The sequence below is a fragment of the Sorex fumeus genome, unplaced genomic scaffold (genome assembly GCF_029834395.1).
Source record: "Sorex fumeus unplaced genomic scaffold, SorFum_2.1 ptg000039l, whole genome shotgun sequence".
NCBI lineage: Eukaryota > Metazoa > Chordata > Mammalia > Eulipotyphla > Soricidae > Sorex > Sorex fumeus.
Genome location: NW_026606096.1, coordinates 6524497 through 6543344, shown reverse-complemented (window position 1 = coordinate 6543344; position 18848 = coordinate 6524497). Strand labels below are relative to the sequence as shown.

The 18848-nt window shown below is 38.9% G+C and overlaps 1 protein-coding gene across 2 annotated transcripts in view; it reads right to left on the bottom strand.

Moving 5' to 3' along the window:
• The window catches only part of PIWIL2 (piwi like RNA-mediated gene silencing 2), a 96023-nt gene that overhangs the window by 56885 nt on the left and 20290 nt on the right, over positions 1 to 18848 (bottom strand). For both annotated transcript variants that reach the window (XM_056119130.1, XM_056119131.1), the window contains exons 10-14: positions 8441 to 8629; positions 7624 to 7708; positions 6820 to 6909; positions 2406 to 2546; positions 536 to 649 (exon numbers count right to left, since the gene is read on the bottom strand). In XM_056119130.1, the coding sequence (XP_055975105.1) occupies positions 536 to 649; positions 2406 to 2546; positions 6820 to 6909; positions 7624 to 7708; positions 8441 to 8629 (619 nt within the window). The remainder of the gene's footprint in view (positions 1 to 535; positions 650 to 2405; positions 2547 to 6819; positions 6910 to 7623; positions 7709 to 8440; positions 8630 to 18848) is intronic.

Here is an 18848-nt window from a genome sequence, read left to right as displayed (position 1 = left end):
ATACAGAGTTCTGAATGGCAGCCCCCAGCACCACTAGGAGTGGCCCTGGGAGACCCTCAGCCACATAGCATTATCAGGCTCTAGCACTGAAATATCTGGCCCAGTTGGTCAGGGATCACCAGAGAGGCTCCAGGATCCCTGAGCATCGCTTGGGAGTGTACTCACAAAAAAACATCATGTACCATTCTATTCTTTTATTGTAAAAAAACTTTAGTTTGACTTCTTTATGAATAAAACATGTTCCAAAAACTACCAGAAATAAAAAAAAGATAGGGAAAGCTAGAGGAAGGAAGAGGAAAGAAAGAGTAACAGGCTGATACTACACATATTCCCGTAGCAATTTATTTTTCTTTCCCAAAGTCTGTCAAAAGGCTTACTCATCGACTTATTTTTTAAGGACCGTGTATTAGTAACAATTTAGAATGAAAATTTAATTGGTAAACTGTCTAAAAAAGTATACAAAATCATTTCTGGTTCCTAATTTCCACAATTTTAGGAGTACTGAGACTATCTTTACCACTCATGAATCACTTACCGTCAAGATAGAAAGTTCTCTGGTTACTTCCTTAACCCAATTTAGTTCCTGAGATGTGATAAATGAAGTATTTCGTAAATTAATTCTTTCCATTGGCAGAACACGTCCTTCAATCTAAACACAAAATAAAGCACCTATGAAATGAGCCATTTACAAATACCACCAGAAAAATATGGAGTGGGTTTAGTTCAGTTAATAGAGCATGAATGACAGAAAGAACTATGAGGTACAAGTGACTGTCAATAAAAGCCTGGACACGTAAAGGCTAAATTTTTACAGGTACCACTCTTTAATTATGGACACTTCCAACATGGCATACCAAGAAAGTGACTAGAAAACCAGTCTTAAAACCAGTGCAGGTCTTTAAAACAACAAACATCAAAATGACCAAGAAATCAGTCTTATAAATTATTTTTAAGGGAAAAATTAAAAGAAAATTAAAAGGTGCTCAGACCCCAACAGCTGCTTCCATGCCTCCAGCCTGACTTCACCACCTCAAAACTATGCTCCACAGAGATGCTAACCTGCTGAAAAATTCAGGTACAATGGTTTTTTTTGGTTTGTTTATGGCTAAAAACTCTGGTTCTTCTTAAGAGTTTGTATGGGAACCTCCCCCCACCTTCCCATACTTCCAGAAGCCCCTACAAACACACCCATGACCCACCACAAACATCCAAGTTCATCTACTATTATACTCATAAATAAATAAATCTCAAAGGAGACCAACTAGTTGCAAAAACTCCTCAAACCAGCTGATTTTAGGAGGGGAGCAGGCCAAGTTCCCACCCTACCAAAGCCCAGGTAGCCACATTCAAATAACTGCCACTATTCCTCCAGCTGGACTGCCCAATTAAATATTCTGAATTTTCTGGAGCGACATCTCCAAACTCTACAATACTAACTTTCCAGCAGGAGCACACCAGACTGGATGGGAATGTATCCGACAATATAAAATAAATTATTGTGGGCAGCTATGGAGGCAGACTTGAGGGGGCGATTGGGAAAACGAAGACAGTAATGAAGGAAAGATGACAGTGGTAGTGGGGTTGATGTTAGAATATCAAATGCCTGTAACAAATCAACATAAACTACTTTGTAAACCAGTGTTTAAGTACTATGAGAAAAAATTAAAAACTGAAGGTAAGTTTTTGTTGTTGTTTGGTCCACACCCAGCAGTGTCGAGAGCTTATTCCTGGCTCTGTGCTCAAGGATCACTCCTGGAGGGGATCAGGGGTCATAAGTAGTCATAGGCCTTGAACCCAATTCAGCCACACGCAAAGGCAAGCACCCTACCTACTGTACTAAATCTCCAGTACAGAGGTTAAGGTGCTTTTTTTGAAAGAAGTCAATCCCAGCCTGATCTTCAGCACCACATATGGTCTCTCAAGAACCTCCTTGAGTGACCTCTGACAACAGAACCGAAAGTAAGCCTGAAGCACCACTGTCGTAGTCCAAGAAATAAAGGGGGAAAATATGGACAGGATAGGAAAGAGAAAAAAAAAACCCAGAAAAATATAAACTAAAAAAATGTAAAATGTAATTTATTAAGCACTTACAGTGTGTCAATTATTATGTTAAAATTGTTATCATCTTCAAAAATCTGTAAGTCTACAACTATACCTCATGATGTCTCACTAATAAAAATTAAAAAATAAAATAAAATAAAATTTTATCATCTGGGGTCAGAGAGTTTAAGGAACAGAGCTCAAAACACACACATGCACGCGTGTGCGCGCACACACACACACACACACACTTGATAATAAAATCAAACTTGCAAATCAAGATAGGAAGTTATAACTTAGTATCACAAAGCTCTAAAATCTTTGGGATAAAGCTATTTCCTTCCCTCTCACAGCCTCTGGTTTACCTTATGTACATCTTTCTGCAGACAGAGTCCCCAACGTGTCAGTTCATTGGTTGCCATTTCATTCTTTGAAATTCTCTGGAGTAAGCATTCCAGAGCACTGTGGTGCTGTCGAGGACTTAGGTTGATCTGCTGGGTCAAATCCTACGCAGAATTAAGATGCAGATAAATTTTAAGTACTACTTACTCTACCATGAGGTTAAATAAACCCCAATGTGTCTAAAACATTTCCCTAAGAAATGTGCTTCCCGTTAACATCTATATTGATTTTCAAATATCTCCAAGGATTTTAATAAATGCCTCTCAGAGACAGTGTATGGAGTGTAATATTAAATTTTTAATAATAATATTAAATGCATCATTTGACTTCACAGTGAAAAAACATTATCGGGGCTGGAGCGATAGCCCAACAGGTAGGGCATTTGCCTTGCACACAGCCGACCCAGGTTCGATTCCCAGCATCCCATAGGGTCCCCTGAGCACTGGCATGAGTAATTTCTGAGTGCAGAGCCAGAAGAAACCCCTGTGCATCGCTGGGTATGACCCAAAAAAGAAAAAAAAAGTGATGTGTAATAGATTTTGTTTCTTTGCTGTATTATTTTTCAGTGGCAGAGTCTCCTGGCCCCCTGCCTGGCTGTTCTCACCAGGGCCCCTTGGAGGGGGGTGGGCTGAGTTTCCCTCCCACCCCGCCCCCACCCCCCCCGAGCAGAGCCCCAACAGCCGAAGACCTCCAGAACCAGCCACAGCCATGCTGAGACCATTCCCCATACGTCCGGACAAGCTTCATGCATGAAGGAACCGGCAGAGGAACCCAGGCATGCGGGTCCCGGGGCTGAGATCTCCAAGCCTGCTCGGATCGGGACTAGACCTTCTTCACCCGGATCCCCCATCTTCCAGTAGGTAGGCGTCACACCCACCAGCTGCCGCCAAGATACAGAGACTATAAAACCCAGCTCCTGACATCTTATTATCTCATTTTTCCTTTGGAGAATCCGGCAGGCTACCGAAAGTATCCTGCCTGCACAGCAGAGTCTGGCAAACTTCCCGTGTTGTACTCGATATGCCAAATACCAGTAACAATGATGGGTCTCATTCTCCTAACCCTGAAAGAGCATTGAATATGGCTCTTTTAAAATCTCAGGGCTGGGAAGAAGGAGATATTACTGGTGCCTGCTCGAGGCAATCGACAAACAACAGGATGATCGTGATCGTGAATATTAGATACTATTATTAGTGAGCTGGAGCGATAGCACAGCAGGTACAGCATTTGCCTTGCATGAAGCCGACCCTGGTTCTACTGCTCCGCCCCTCTGAGAGCCCGGCAAGCTGCCGAGAGTATCCCACCCACACGGCAAAGCCTGGCAAGCTACCCGTGACATATTCAATATGCCAAAAACAGTAACAACAAGTCTCACAATGGTGACGTTACTGGTGCCTGCTCAACCAAATTGATGAACAATGGGAGGACAGTACTACAATGCTACTATTATTAGTATTAATATCCAAGACCAGGGAAAACGGGCCAGGAAGACTGGCTAATGGCTGTATGCTTGCCATAAGTGTGTGGGGATGCCAACGGCAATTAGGATAGAGAAGCGACCAGTATAACAATAATAGTTGGAAATAATCTCTTTCGATAAAAACTGAGTGTTGAAAGTAGGTAAAGGAATATGCCTGATAACCTTTCAATATCTATATTGCCCAAAAGGAAAGAGCAAGGGGGTGCGGGGGGGGGGGAGCAGGAGTAGGGAGAGGAGGAGGAGGAAGAGTAGGAGGAGGAGAAAGCGGAAGAGGAGGAAGAGGAGGAGGAGGAAGAGAAGGAGGAGGGGAAGGAAGAGAAGTGCCTGCCATAGAGGCAGGGGAGGGGGGCAGGAGGGAAAAAAATGGGGACATTGTTGTGGTGGGAAATGTACACTGGTGAAGGGAAGGGATGGATGTTGGAATGACTGAAAGCCAATCATGAACAACTTTGTAACTTTGTATCTCACTGTGATTTATTTTTTAAAAAATTAATCAATTAAAAAAAGTAGTATCCATGTAGGAAGGAGCCTGTACGAAGGGCTGGAAGTCAGCCTAATCAATGGCTGAATAAACAGCAATACACCTATGTTTAAAAAAAAAAGGGCTGGAAGTAGTATCAGGGTAAAGAACCCAGCATTTAGACATTTAGAGATGAAATTATGAAATGTTAACATGAACAGTTTAGTATATATTTGTGAGAATATAAAGATAAAATGCCTATAATAAAAACAAACAGTAATTAAGTGATCTAGCAAATAAAAATAATGAAATGACTTTAAATATTATTTTTATTTCATAACATCTAAATATTTTCTCTTTATCAAAGCAAGTTCTGAATTAAAAGTTCAAAATATACTGTAAGAAACACAATCAAAGGAACATGGTTACATCTAATTAATATTTGGGGGAAATGGTGGGAAGGAGCCGAATGCACAATGTCAGGTACTTTAACAAACAGAGCAGAATAGAAAACTACATCCAATCTTATAATTTGTATTAGTCTAGTTATTTAATGTCACTATAAGACACGTTTTTTGGTCTGGTACTGTCTATTATCAGTATTCTATAAATATTTATTGAATTGGTATCTAACAGTTTCTAAATCTCATTGATTTCTTCATTTATTCTTCTGAGACTAATTACATAGCTGCTATTTCCTGCAAGGTATTCTGGGTCAGGAAGTCTATGGAGCTATATATATAGCTGTGTGATCATAAAAGTTATTATGCAATTAGGAGCTGTAAGGAAGGAGTCTGACCTACATATTAAAAGCAGAGGTAACAGAGGCTAGAAAGATAGCTCAATGGACCCAGAGTCCATGTCTGGTATGCACAGGGCCCCAGGTTCATTCCCAGAACCACATGACCTCAAGAAACCACTGGATGTAACCCAGGAGATACTTCTGGGGAGGCCTCCAAGAAAAAACAAAATGATAATACTAATAAAAGCAGAGATATAAAAAGAGAAACGTGAATCGCTAACAGGAGTTTTAGGCTTCACTTCAAGCTCCATGTTACTAAAAATAATGTATATATCTCAGACGCCTGGGTCAAAAGATAGGACAAGGGGACTGAGAGACAGTACAGCAAGTAAAGCACTTGCTGTGTATACATCTGGTTCTATCCCAGGTTCTATCCCTGGCACCACATATGGTCCCATGAATACCATAAAGAGTGATTCCTAAGCTCAGAGCCAGGAGTAAACCCTGAGCACAGATGGATGTGAACCAAAAAAAAAAAAAATATATATATATATATATATATAGACAGGTATGAGATATGCAGTACAGGTATTGAGGTGTCTGCCTTACAAGTGGTCAACCCTGACTGGATCACTGGCATTGCAAATGTCCTTGGTGATCCCTGAACACAGAGTCAGGAGAAATCCCCAGCATCACATCTGGTCCTTGGTCCTTATGGTCCCTGAACACAGAACCAGGGGTAATCCATGAATACCACCAGGTAATGGCAAAACAAAAGCAACAACAACAGAAAATCCATTTTGGGGGCAGAGCTATCATACAGGGTGTTAAAGGGCTTGCCTTGTATGCAACTGACCCTGCACCATACATGGTCCTGCCAGAAGTAATCCCTGAGCATAGAGCTAGGAGTAAGCCCTGAGCACTGCCAGGCATGATCCAAAACAATTAAAAACAAAACAAAACAGGTAAAAAACAAGGACTGAGAAAGCAAGGGAAAGATAGCATGGAGGTAAATTCCTCAGGGTTGGAACCGACACTGCACACACCTCTGCATCTGAGCTATTTCCTATAGGAATTAAGCAAAACATAAGAACACTACAAACTCAACAAAGTTAACTACCCTTTGATCTACTGATTTTTTCCTCTACATTATATTCTCTACCTCTTCAAAGGTATATTGAAGGCTAACAGAAACTTTTTAAAAAATTCATATTTCCATGTAACTTCATTTATGATCACATGATTACTTTTTAATTATCCTCTAGTTGATGAAGGTAAAGACAGAATTATTTCCTTTTACCATATAATCCAATCATTCTACTATTCTAATCCAATCATTCTACTATTCTAATAACCTTCAAAAGGAAGCTCTGAATGACTTTTTTCAGTGAATGGAAAAGGATAGGGATTATGTTTTAAAGAGAACTGGAAGGACCAGAGCGATAGCACAGCGGGTAGGGTGTTTGCCTTGCATGCGGCCAACCCAGGTTCGATTCCCAGCATCCCATATGGTCCCACGAGCACCGTCAGGAGTAATTCCTGAGTGCAAAAGCCAGCAGTAACCCCTGAACATTGCTGGGTGTGACCAAAAAAAAAAAAAAAGAGGAGAACTGGAGCTTGCAGGAATGACCTGCCCAGTAATCAGGCTAGTTTTAACTTAGTCTGCTATTCTCCCAAGCAAATTAGGCATTCTACCTTCATGGCTCTGAAGTCCTTCTTCATCTTTTCAGGAATTCCAGTCATGAAGGAAAGCTCAGGTAGCAGTAAGATTTCACCTTTAAGCAACTAGAAAAGTGAATTCAGAGGGAAAATAAGATAGTAAAAGAAAATCTTGTTCCCTGACTTGTACAATATCTACCACCCCCAGGTTAATTCTGCAGGGATATAACTGAAACACAAAACTCTGAGAAGAACAGTTAAATACTGTAGAAATATTTACCCCTTTTCTCAGTCTGTTATATAAGGTAACGGGGAAATATACTGTCAAAAAAATCAGAAAATAAAAATTTCTGTTCCTCTGAGCATTCCTACAAACTAAAATAATAGTCTAAATACAATACACTAAACAAAAACCCGATAATAAAATCTATAATAATACAATAACAAGCTGATGCCGTCAACTTGCTAGCTTTTTGATATTTATATTTAAGACAAAAGAGTCCAGAGTCAAGATGTTCCTCTGGTTGCTAGTCTGCTAAAATACCTTTAACTTCCCAAACAAACCCAGTATTTATTTATCAGGAGCAAATTCTTACTCCCTAAACTAACTCAGTCATCATATTTAGCTCCTCATTATGGGGACCTGAAAGTGTGAAGAGGCATGTCTCACTAGAAAAGACAAAACTCTGCATACCTTTTCACCAACCATGCCGTAATAATTTCTCTACAGCTCCCAGAGCCATAAAAAAAGGAAAGTGGCTGGTAAGATGGAGAACTTAAGTTCCAGTGTAAATTAAACACCTTCTTCCCGCCCCATGCCCCTTCTCCCACCACACTCACCATCCCTTGGTTATTCTGTCTTTCACTTGGCCTATGGATCAGAAGTGGTTGGTCCTCTTCCTTAATTGTGATCCCATAGTTTTTGCTAGAATACAGCATAGGCAGGAAAAGATTTCAGAAGCAGCATCACTACTCTACTAGCAATAAATCCTAACTCTTAACAAGGTATGATGTAAATAATTTATATCTGTATAACTATAAATGAATATTTGGGTAAGGAAACATTGGAAATTCAACACAGTTTATTTGTAAGAATAATTAAGCTTGGGGCTGGAGAAATAGCATAGCGGGTAGGGCATTTGCCTTGCACGTGGCCAACCCAGGTTCGATTCCCAGCATCTCATATGCTCCCCTGAGCACCGCCAGAAGTAACCCCTGTGCATCGCCAGGTGTGACCCAAAAAGCAAAAAAAAAAAAGAATAATTAAGCTTAAGTTCCGTTTATTATTTGCAATTGAGAATAGGCTAAAGGCTAACAGCCCAGAAAAGAGTTTGTTAGAAGTTAGAAGGCACGTGGTAAGTTAACAATTAATGACTTAAATTTACTCTTCTCAGACTTGTAACAAAATCAGCAGAATGTAAGTCAAAGACATTAGATTAATTTTAGAAATTTACAAAAGTACTGAAAGAAATAAAACTATTTCTCCCCCAAAATATTCTTCACTAAATGAGTTCTTTAACTTTAAACACATCACCATTCTAATTATTTTTAAAGTGTCACTTTGTAAATACACTACTGTGGAACTCTGTAAGTATTCTGCAAGAGAATGAGAGACTAGGCTCCACCTGTAAATCCAAGTCCAATCTCTTTCTTTTACCTGTAGTATTCCAAGAATGTGATCTCCTTCCCATCAGACATTGTGAAACTATCTTTTGGAGTCTTATTCCAATCCACATCATCAATACGATAAGTACGATTGTTGTATCGGGTTATAACAATATTGCCAACCAGAAGTTTAGTGCATTCATCCTGGAAGCTTTCTTTGCTCTGCTGATACATGGCATGCCTTTGGAAAGAGACAGAAGACTTTTGGATCTCATTCAGGGACAAAGACCAATATAAAAGGAATATGGGACACAAATCCTGGAGGTGGAAAGGAGTATTTTCATCAGACAGTTTCAACTCTCTCTTATTAGAACTTCAAATCTCTTTTCCTTTTAACATTAGTAAACTGGCAATAAAAAAAGAATAAAAAGATTTTAAAAAACAAGTTAATAACATCAATTATACATTCACAAATGTATAATTTAGTGTTCTACGAAGGAGATTATCTATCATTGAAATTATGTATAATCAGGGGTCAGAGCCATAGTACAGAGGGTAAGGCACTCGCTTTGCACACTTAACAACCCAGATTTGATTCCTGGCAATCTATATTGTTCCCTGAGCACCACTAGAATTCCCGAGTTCAGAGCTAAGAATGAGCCCTGAACATCGGCAGGTGTGGCAAAAAAAAAAAAAAATGAAGAAATTACATATAATCATTATAGCACTGTAGCACTGTCCTCCCGTTGTTCATCAATTTGTTCAAGCAGGCCCAGTAACATCTCCATTGTGAGACTTGTTGTTACTGTATTTAGCATATTGAATATGTCACGGGTAGCTTGCCAGGCTTTGCCGTGCGGGCAAGATACTCTCGGTAGCTTGCCGAGTTCTCTGAGAGGGGCGGAAGAATCGAACCCAGCTTGGCCAGGCCAGCTGCTCGCAAGTCAAACACCCTACCGCTGTGCTATCGCTCCAGACCATAATCATTATAAGGGACAATAAAACATTTTAACATTAACTACATTTGCCTTTTCCTGACTGAAGGAAGAATTAGTATACATTAGCTTGAATCTTTTCCTGTGGGTCAGTGTTGCCCAGGAACACTGATATGCCCAGGGTATATTCCTAGGAACACTGAAGGTAGTACCTTTCCAGGCAATTAGCATCCCGCAGAATTTCCCTTAAGAAAGACTACATGGGCCAGAAAGACAGTACAGCAAGTAAAGTAGTAAAGTTCTTGCCTTGCAAGTGGCCAATCCAAGGTTGAGGTTTGACTCCCTGCACTCCATATGGTCCTGAGTGCAGAGCCAGAAGTAAGCCCTGAGCACAGCTGGGTGTGGCCCAAAAACAAACAAGCAAACAAAAAAGAAGAAGAAAAGAAGAAAAAAGAAAGAACTGAGATTGCTAGAAGTAGAGGGCACAGTGGATATAAATTTGGAAAGATTGATCTAATAGACATTGAATCAGGGATTTGGGCACTTTTGTGATGGCTGTGGTATGACAACTTACTCTTTAAGAACTATGTATGAAAAAAACATTTTGAAACATATACAATAAACCTTAACTCAGTTCCTTAGAAGGACTCCTAAGCAAATTTAGCTTACTCAGCTTCTTTGTCCCTCAACTTTCTCATGTGGAAGTGGAATCAGTAATAGCAGTACTTCTTAAACTTTTTCCATTCATGACCCCTCCCTTTTTTTGCCCAAGAAATGCAAAACAGACAAGCAATGCCAGAGCACTTCATAACTTCATATTCTATGGTTTGAATTGGAATTAATTTTTTGTCACTGTGTGTTCAGAAACTTTTTATTGCTGCCAATGTTTTTTATAACCCCTACATCAAATTACACAACTGCTTAGGAGATCATAACCTACAGTTTAAGAAATTAGACATAAAAGCACTAATGGTATGGGTGAAAGAACACAGGAAGGCATGTGAAAACACAGGTAAGAGACAGAACTATGTTTGTGAATATTATCACCATAATCATCACAGGGTTTACTATATAACAGATGTAGGGACTGGGGATGTGGCTCAGTGATAAGAGCTAATGCCTTGCCAAGTGTAAGGTCCTGAGTTCAATTTCTGGTGCTGTCCCACATTACTGAGTGCAATCCCTGGCACTAACAACAAAATATTCAATATCCAGATGTAAGTGTGTTATGTTGTTAAGAAAATTACTAGAACTGGTATAACAAGGTCCACATAAATGTTTCACTGTATTCTGCTTAGTTTAAACAAAGTTTAAAAAGATAGGTCAGTGCATATATAATGTTATATATAAATTACATTTACATGAATATACATGTAAATAATTATTAAGCATAAAGCAACCATTACTATAGAATTCAAATTTAACAATTCTTTCTCATGAAATTTTCAGAAAATTCATGGCAATATCAATTTTATCTCTAAACACTTTCCTCCAATCTTTTGCATTAGACACAGAGAGTATAAAATAACATAGTATGAGACTGACACCTAAGGACAGTAGAGACAGGGCCAGGAATATTGCTCCATGGTTGGTAGCCTGCCTCATAAGCTGGGGGAGAAGGCAGTTCGAATAGAGAAGGGATCACTAAGTCAGTGATGGTTGGAGGGATCATTCAGGATGGGAAATGTATGCTGAAAATAGATAAAGGAACAAATGTGATACCTCTCAGTATCTGTATTGCAAACCATAATGCCCAAAAGTAGAGAGAGAGTATGGGGGAAACTGCCACAGAGGCAGGGGGAAAGGTGGGAAGGAGGGAGGGCAGGAGATACTAGGGACACTGGTGGTAGAAAATGTTCACAGGTAGAGGGATGGGTGTTCGATCATTGTATGACTGAAACTCAAACATGAAAGCTTTGTAACTGTATCTCACGGTGATTTCATTTAAAAGGGGGGGGGCATAAAGATAGTACAGAGGATAAGAAACTTGCATGCAGCCAACCTGGGTTCAATTCCCTGCACAGTTCCCCTTAGTATTGTCAGGAGTGATCTCTAAGCACAGAACCAGGAGTAAGTCCTACCAAAATGGGAATTGTCCCAAGCTATCCCCCTCAAAAAAAAAATAGCAAGACACTGAGAATATCAGGAAATTAAAAATATAGGGCCATATCTTGTTATTTCAATATTAAAGTATTGGTCAAGAAATCATCAATTATTTTTAGTATGAGGGACTGAATCTAAGGCCTGATACATGTGAAGTATGTGCACTTTTGGCAAACTAATTGCTTAAATATAGTACATGGTTTTTTTCTTTCTCTTTTTCTTTCTCTTTCCTTCTTGTGGTGCTGGGGTAGAGTGCAGGATCTACACATACAGGGAAAATGCTCTACAAGTGAGCTATATCCCTGACCCATCATATTATTTTTTCATTTAAACAATGCCAAAATGCAAAACAGCCAAATACCAATAATTTTTTCTGGATGATGGGATGGGATTATAAGTAACCTATTTCAGTCTTTGGATTTCTTTGTATTTCTGTATTTTTAAACATTTCTATACACGTTAACTTTTAAAATAAAATTTTTAAATCACTGGGATGTATTACAAATGGATACAGTGTTTGTTTAGACTGATGAAAAATTTCCAGCAATGGGATAGTGGTTATTGCACACTATAAACAATTAGCCTAGTTTCATTGATTTATATACATAAAAAGTTACAATGGTAAAATTTATGGTATACAAGGCATAATTTTAAATAAACAAAATATTCTAATGTATACTTTGAAAAATATTAATAGGCATTATTGATAAATGACCAAAAAAAGAACTATAACTTGTCAAAACTTTTTATTTATCTAATCTATATTTCATTAGGCTTCCCAAGAAATGTACCAGGTGTCTAAGGACCACTACAGGCAATGGGGCCATAAGGCTCAATATGAAGGTCCAGATATGCAATGCTGTTTAGATGCTGGTGGTCACCATGGTCCACACTTGGAGACGGGAGGCTTCCATGCAGTTCCACAATTGAACTCAGGGCCTCATGCATGGAATACAGGTCTTCTAATCCTATCAGAGCTATGGCAACCAAGCTATTGCCCTATGCAATATAAATTAGTCAGACACTACAATTAATCTAGTGTCTTGTCAATAATATAAAGTAGGAATTTATAACACCTAGTATTTACTACAGAATACCTTAGACAAAAGATTAAACACCACCGAGAAATACATGTTTAATACAAAAAGATAAGATTTTTGTTTCATATTATTTTTTATTTCCTGTTGACAGAATTTTAATCATGGCACATTTTGCTTCTGTTTAACTCATACTCTGTAGGGGCCAGATAGAGTACAAGTGAGTAAGGCACTTGCCTTGCACAAGGCCAATCTGGATTCAAATCCTGAGCCCAGAAATAATCATAAATGATCTGAGTACAGACAGAGCCAGGAATAAACCCTGTGCTCTGCTGGGTGTGGTCCAATAACAAAACAAACAAAAAAAAAACCTCACCACTATATATAAAATGTATGGAACATTATAGAGAAATACTATTTTTCAATCATACCTTTCAACTATTTCTCTAAATGGCATCTTAGCATAACTCATCTACTAATTTTTGAGTAATAGCTCTACTGTTTCTCTTTCACAAATAATTCTGGATGAAATCTTTTCTAGATTCTTCTATATTTACCACTCTAAGACAGATTTCCCACAAGCAAGGAAAAGACCTTGGGCCTAGGGACGTGACTCAGTAGCAGTGTCTGCCTTGTATGTGTGAGAGCACAAATTTGATCCCCAGAACAGCGCCATACTGTCAACTCTGAGATAAGTACAACCTTAAGACACCACAACCAAGCTGTGCAACCTTCAATATGACAAGAGTGGGAAGAGGGGAAATTAAAAGTTAGAACATCAAGATTAAGGTAATAATAGGACCTAGTAACATAATTTTTTAATTCTTTGAAATTATAAAATTAAAAAATTTACAAAATCTTTATGACTATCCTCTTTGTTGTTGTTTTTCCTTTGGGGACCACACACAACAGCACTCAGGGCTTAACCCTGGCTCTAGATTCTTTTATACCAGGGATCACTGGTGGTGGGGCTTGGGAGACCATATGCAGTGCTGGACTCAAAACCCAAATTAGCTATGTGCAAGTATCTTATCCTGCCTACTATACTATCTCTCCGGTTCTACACATAAATTCTTATATGAAATTGATATTCGTACAATAGTGTTAAATTTACTAGACTATATATAGACCTCACTCAGTATGAGAAATTTTTGCATATATTTTGTATATAAAGTGCTAGGCCATTTTATTTAATTTATAGGTTCATGTGCCTACTATTACAGTCACGCAACTGTTTCCTATCACCACAAAGGAACTATTTCATGTCATCTTATCCATTATACTCTTTCCCCTTTCTCTCTCTCCTTGCATCCATTAATTAGTTTTCTATCTTTATAGTTTTGCCATTTAAAAAGTATCATATAAATGTAATTTTATCACTCAATATTTCAAGACTGACATATTTTGACTAACCATATTGTTTCTGAGAATCACCAGATTATTGCATATATTAGCAGCTCATCCCTATTGATGAGTAGTTTTCCATTACATAGGGTACCAATTTGTTTAATCACTTACCCACTAAAGGACACTTTAGTTTTCACTTTTTTGCTAATACAAAAAAAAGCTGCTATGAACCCTTGTATTCTAGTTTTTGTGTGAACCTAAGCTTTTATTTCTCTGCAGAAATGACCAAGAGTCTGGAAGATCAGGGGCTGGAGTGATAGTACAGCAGGTAGAGTGTTTGCCTTGCACGCAGCCGACCCGGGTTCAATTCCCAGCATCCCATATGGTCCCCTGAGCATCGCCAGGAGTAATTCCTGAGTGCATGAGCCAGGAATAACCCCTATGCATCGCTGGGTGTGACCCCAAAAGAAAAAACAAGTCTGGAAGATCATACAATAAGTGCATTTTTGGTTTTTACTATTGTTTTTGAAGAGCTGGGGATCAAAGCCAGGTCAGCCGCATCAAGGCATGTGACCTGCCCACCATACTCTCTCTCTAGCCCTCTTCACTCTTTAGAACTGTTAGACTTATATGTGCAAATCACGTGATCTATATAGATTATCCAAAGAGCACAAAAAAATACTATCAAAACCAATAAATGAGGTCATAAAAATTGTAGGCATAAGATCAATACATAAAAACCAATTACATATTAATATACTTATGATCTAAAAATGAAATTTAAAAGTCTTCATTAACAAAAGCATCAAAAAATAAAGTACTCTAAAAACTTTAAAATATTACTGAGAAAATATAAAAGACCTAAAAATGGAAAAATTCATAGGTCATATGTTTAAGGCATATAAGAATGCCTAGTAGAGCTGTAGCGATAGCACAGTGGGTAGGGCATTTGCCTTGCACGCGACCGACCCGAGTTCAATTCCTCCGCCCCTCTCGGAGAGCCTGGCAAGCTACTGAGAGTATCTCGCTTGCACGGCAAAGCCTGGCAAGCTACCCATGATGTATTGGATATGCCAAACACAGTAACAACAAGTCTCACAATGGAGATGTTACTGAGCCCGCTCGAGCAAATCGATGAACAACGGGAGGACAGTGCTACAGTGCTAAGAATGCCTAGTATATAAGAATCAATTGCATGTCGAAAGTAGACTATGGACTGAACATGTTTGCCACTCAATGCCTCTTTTGCAGACCATGACACGCAAAAGGAGAGAGAGAACACAAGGGATTGCCTTGCCACAGAGGCAGGGTGGGATGGGGGGGATGAGGGTGGGAGGGATATTATCCATGGTGGTGGAAAATGGGCACTGGTGGAGGGATGGGTATTTGATCATTGTATAATCGAAACCCAAGCACAAAAAAATGTAAATCTACAACTGTACCTCATGGTGTTTCACTAATAATAAAAAAAAATCAACATATCCTATATACCAGAATTCCAACTGGCTTTTGGTAAAAAATAAGTTGAATCTAAAATTACTTTTTCAGCAACCGATGCTGGCGTGGATGTGGCGAGAAAGGGACACTCCTTCACTGTTGGTGGGAATGTCCACTGGTTCAGCCCTTCTGGAAAACAGTATGGACGATTCTCAAAAAATTAGAAATTGAGCTCCCATTTGACCCAGCAATACCACTCCTGGGAATATATCCCAGAGAGGCAAAAATGTATAGTCGAAGTGACATCTGCACTTGTTTGTTCATTGCAGCCCTCTTTACAATAGCCAGAAACTGGAAGAAACCTGAATGCCCAAGAACAGATGACTGGTTAAAGAAACTTTGGTACATCTACACAATGGAGTACTATGTAGCTCTTAGAAAAGATGAAGTCATGAAATTTACATACAAGTGGTACAATATGGAAAGTATCATGCTAAGCGAAATGAGTCAGAAAGAGAGGGATAGACATAGAAAGATTGCATTCATCTGGGGGATATAAAGTAACAAAGTATGAGATTAATACCCAAGAATAGCTGAGATCAGCACCAGGAGGATTACTCCATAACTTAGAGGCCAGCCGGGTATCCTAGAGGAAAGGGCTATTCAGATAGAGAAGGGAGCACCAAATAAAGGATGTTTGGAGGATCCTCCCAGGAGGGGAGATGCATGTCGAAAGTAGACTATGGACTGAACATGTTTGCCACTCAATGCCTCTTTTGCAGACCACAACACCCAAAAGGAGAGAGAGAACACAGGGGATTGCCCTGCCACAGAGACGGGGGGATGGGGGGATGGGGGTGGGAGGGATATTATCCATGGTGGTGGAAAATGGGCACTGGTGGAGGGATGGGTATCTGATCATTGTATAATTGAAACCAAAGCACAAAAAATTGTAAATCTACAACTTTAAAAAAAATAAAATAAAATAAAGGGGAAAAAAAATAAAATAAAATAAAATAAAATTACTTTTTCTTACAAGTCCATGTTCTCTTTTGAAAGTATATTCCCCTCTTTCTCTCCCAAACTTCTCCTAATAAGAACAATTTTGCTTCACTAAAACTAAGTAAATAAATAATCATATTAAGGGATCTAGAATAACTAAAACAATCTTCAAAAAGAAAACAATGGGTTGGAGAGATAGCTCAATGGGGTGAGAAGATGCTCTCTATGTGGGAGGCTCACATTCAATCTGCCAGGAGTGACCCCTGAACACAGAGACTAGAGGCAGGTGTGGTGACTTCCATCCCACTAGAAAAAAAAAAACACAGTGTGACCCTCTTGGCCTTTATCTCTACTGTTCTTAGGTGTTAGTCTCATATTATGCTACTTTATATTTGACATATGAGCGCAGTCATTCTATGTCTGTCCCTTTCTTCCTGACTAATTTCAGTTAGCATGATACTTTCCAGGTCTATCTACTTATAAGCAAATTTCATGATTTCATCTCTTCTAACAGCTGCGTAGTATTCCACTGTGTAGATGTACTAGAGTTTCTTTAACCAGTCGTCTGTTCTCAGGCACTCGGGTTTTGTCCAGATTCTGGCTATTGTGAACAGTGCTGCAATAAACATACTAGTGCAGTTGTCATTTTTTTATTTGCATCTCCAGGATATATTGCCAGGAGTGACACTGCTGGGTCATATGGAAGCTCAATTTCTAGTTTTTGGAGGAATGTCTATATTGTTTTCCAAAAAGGCTGGACCAGTCAGCATTCCCACCAATAATGAATGAGAGTCCTTTTCTCCCTGCATCCATGCTGGCACAGGTTGTTCTGATGTGTGCCAGTTTCTGTGGTGCAAGATGATAGATACCTCATTGTTATTTTGATTTGCATCTCCCTGATGATTAGTGATATAGAGCATTTTTTTCATGTGCCTTTTGGCCATGTGAATTTCTTTTTTGAGGAAGTTTCTGTTCATTTCTTGGAGTTAGAGGTATCTTTATTGTAAAGTTCTACCAGAATCTTGTATATTCTGGATATTAAACCCCTATCTGATGGGTATTGGGTAAACATTTTTTTCCCATTCCCTGGGCTCTTTCTGTATTTTAGTCACTGTTTCTTTTGAGGTGCAAAAACTTCTTAGTTTAATGTTTCCATTTGTTTATATTTGTTTCCACTAGCTTGGTCAATGGTGTTTCATACTTAAAGATGACTTCAGCTTCAATATCATGGAGGGTTCTGCTAACATTTTCCTTCATGTACCTTATGGATTCAGGTCTGATACTGACCAGTCTTTAACCCACTTTGGTCTGACTTTTGTGCTTGCCATTAGACAGAGGTCTGATTTTATTCTTTTACATGTAGCTGTCCAGTTTTCCCAGAACTACTTGTTAAAGACGCTTTCCTTGTTCCACTTCACATTTCTTACTTCTTTATCAAAGATTAAGTGATCGTACACTTGAGAGGCTGTGTCCAAATATTCAACTCTGTTCCATTGGTCTGTGGGTCTGTTTTTTCTTCCAATACCATGCTGTTTTTATTATTACCTCTTTGTTGTACAGTTTGAGACTGGGAAAAGTTATGCCACCCTTCTTTTTTCCAAGGATTGTTTTGGCTACTCATGGGGGTTTATTACTCTATGTGAATTTCAGGAGTGTTTTGTCTCAGAAATATTTTTCTTACCTTTATTCAGAAACTGGTTTTAAGTATGCATTTTAAGTTTTAAGTATGCATTGCTACAAAGCCAGATTTAATCTCAAACACCACATGGTCCTCCAAGATGGCTGGGAACAGCCTCTAGCACTGAACTAGGTATGTCCTCTCCCCCAGAATTCCTTTATCTAAGTGATACCTGATATAAAAGAAGTGCAGAGATTGAGAGAAATTTTCTAAAAAATATATTTAACTGTGGGTCGGAGAGACAGAACAAAAATGAAGTGCCTTGCATGCAATTTGAACTTCAGTTCAAACCTAGGACTACATATGATCCCTCAAGCAATATCAGGAGTGATCCTTGTAACAAAGTGCTGAGAACCACTGATTGTGGCCCCAAACACACACACACACACACACACACACACACACATACACCTGGATGAGAAACTTATAATAATACTTTTCTAAAAGGACAAAGACACTGAGGTCAGAGAATTAGTACAATAGGTAGACGCTTGCCTTGCATGCAGCCACACTGGGTTTGATTTAATAATAAAAAGACCCAGGTTTTTACAACATAAAGCTATAAATATAAAGATTAATTTTTATAGATGATTAGTCATTAACATAGAGAATAATCAGTGGTGGCGAGGGGGTAGACAAACTGGAACCATCAAACACTGCTTGTGGGAATATAAAACAATACAGCATTTGGAAAAGCTTGGCAGCTCCTCAAACAGTCAAAAATAAAGTTACCATATGTTCAAGCAATTCTATTTTGGACTTTTTTTAGGTTTCATGCCACACCCACAGGGCTGTTTGGGGCTTACTACTGGTTCTGCACTCAGGGATTTGAACTCAGGTCAGTCATATGCAAGGCAAATACCCTACCTGCTCTACTATGTCTCCTCCCTCTCCAGCAATTCTACTTGTGTCTACGCAAAA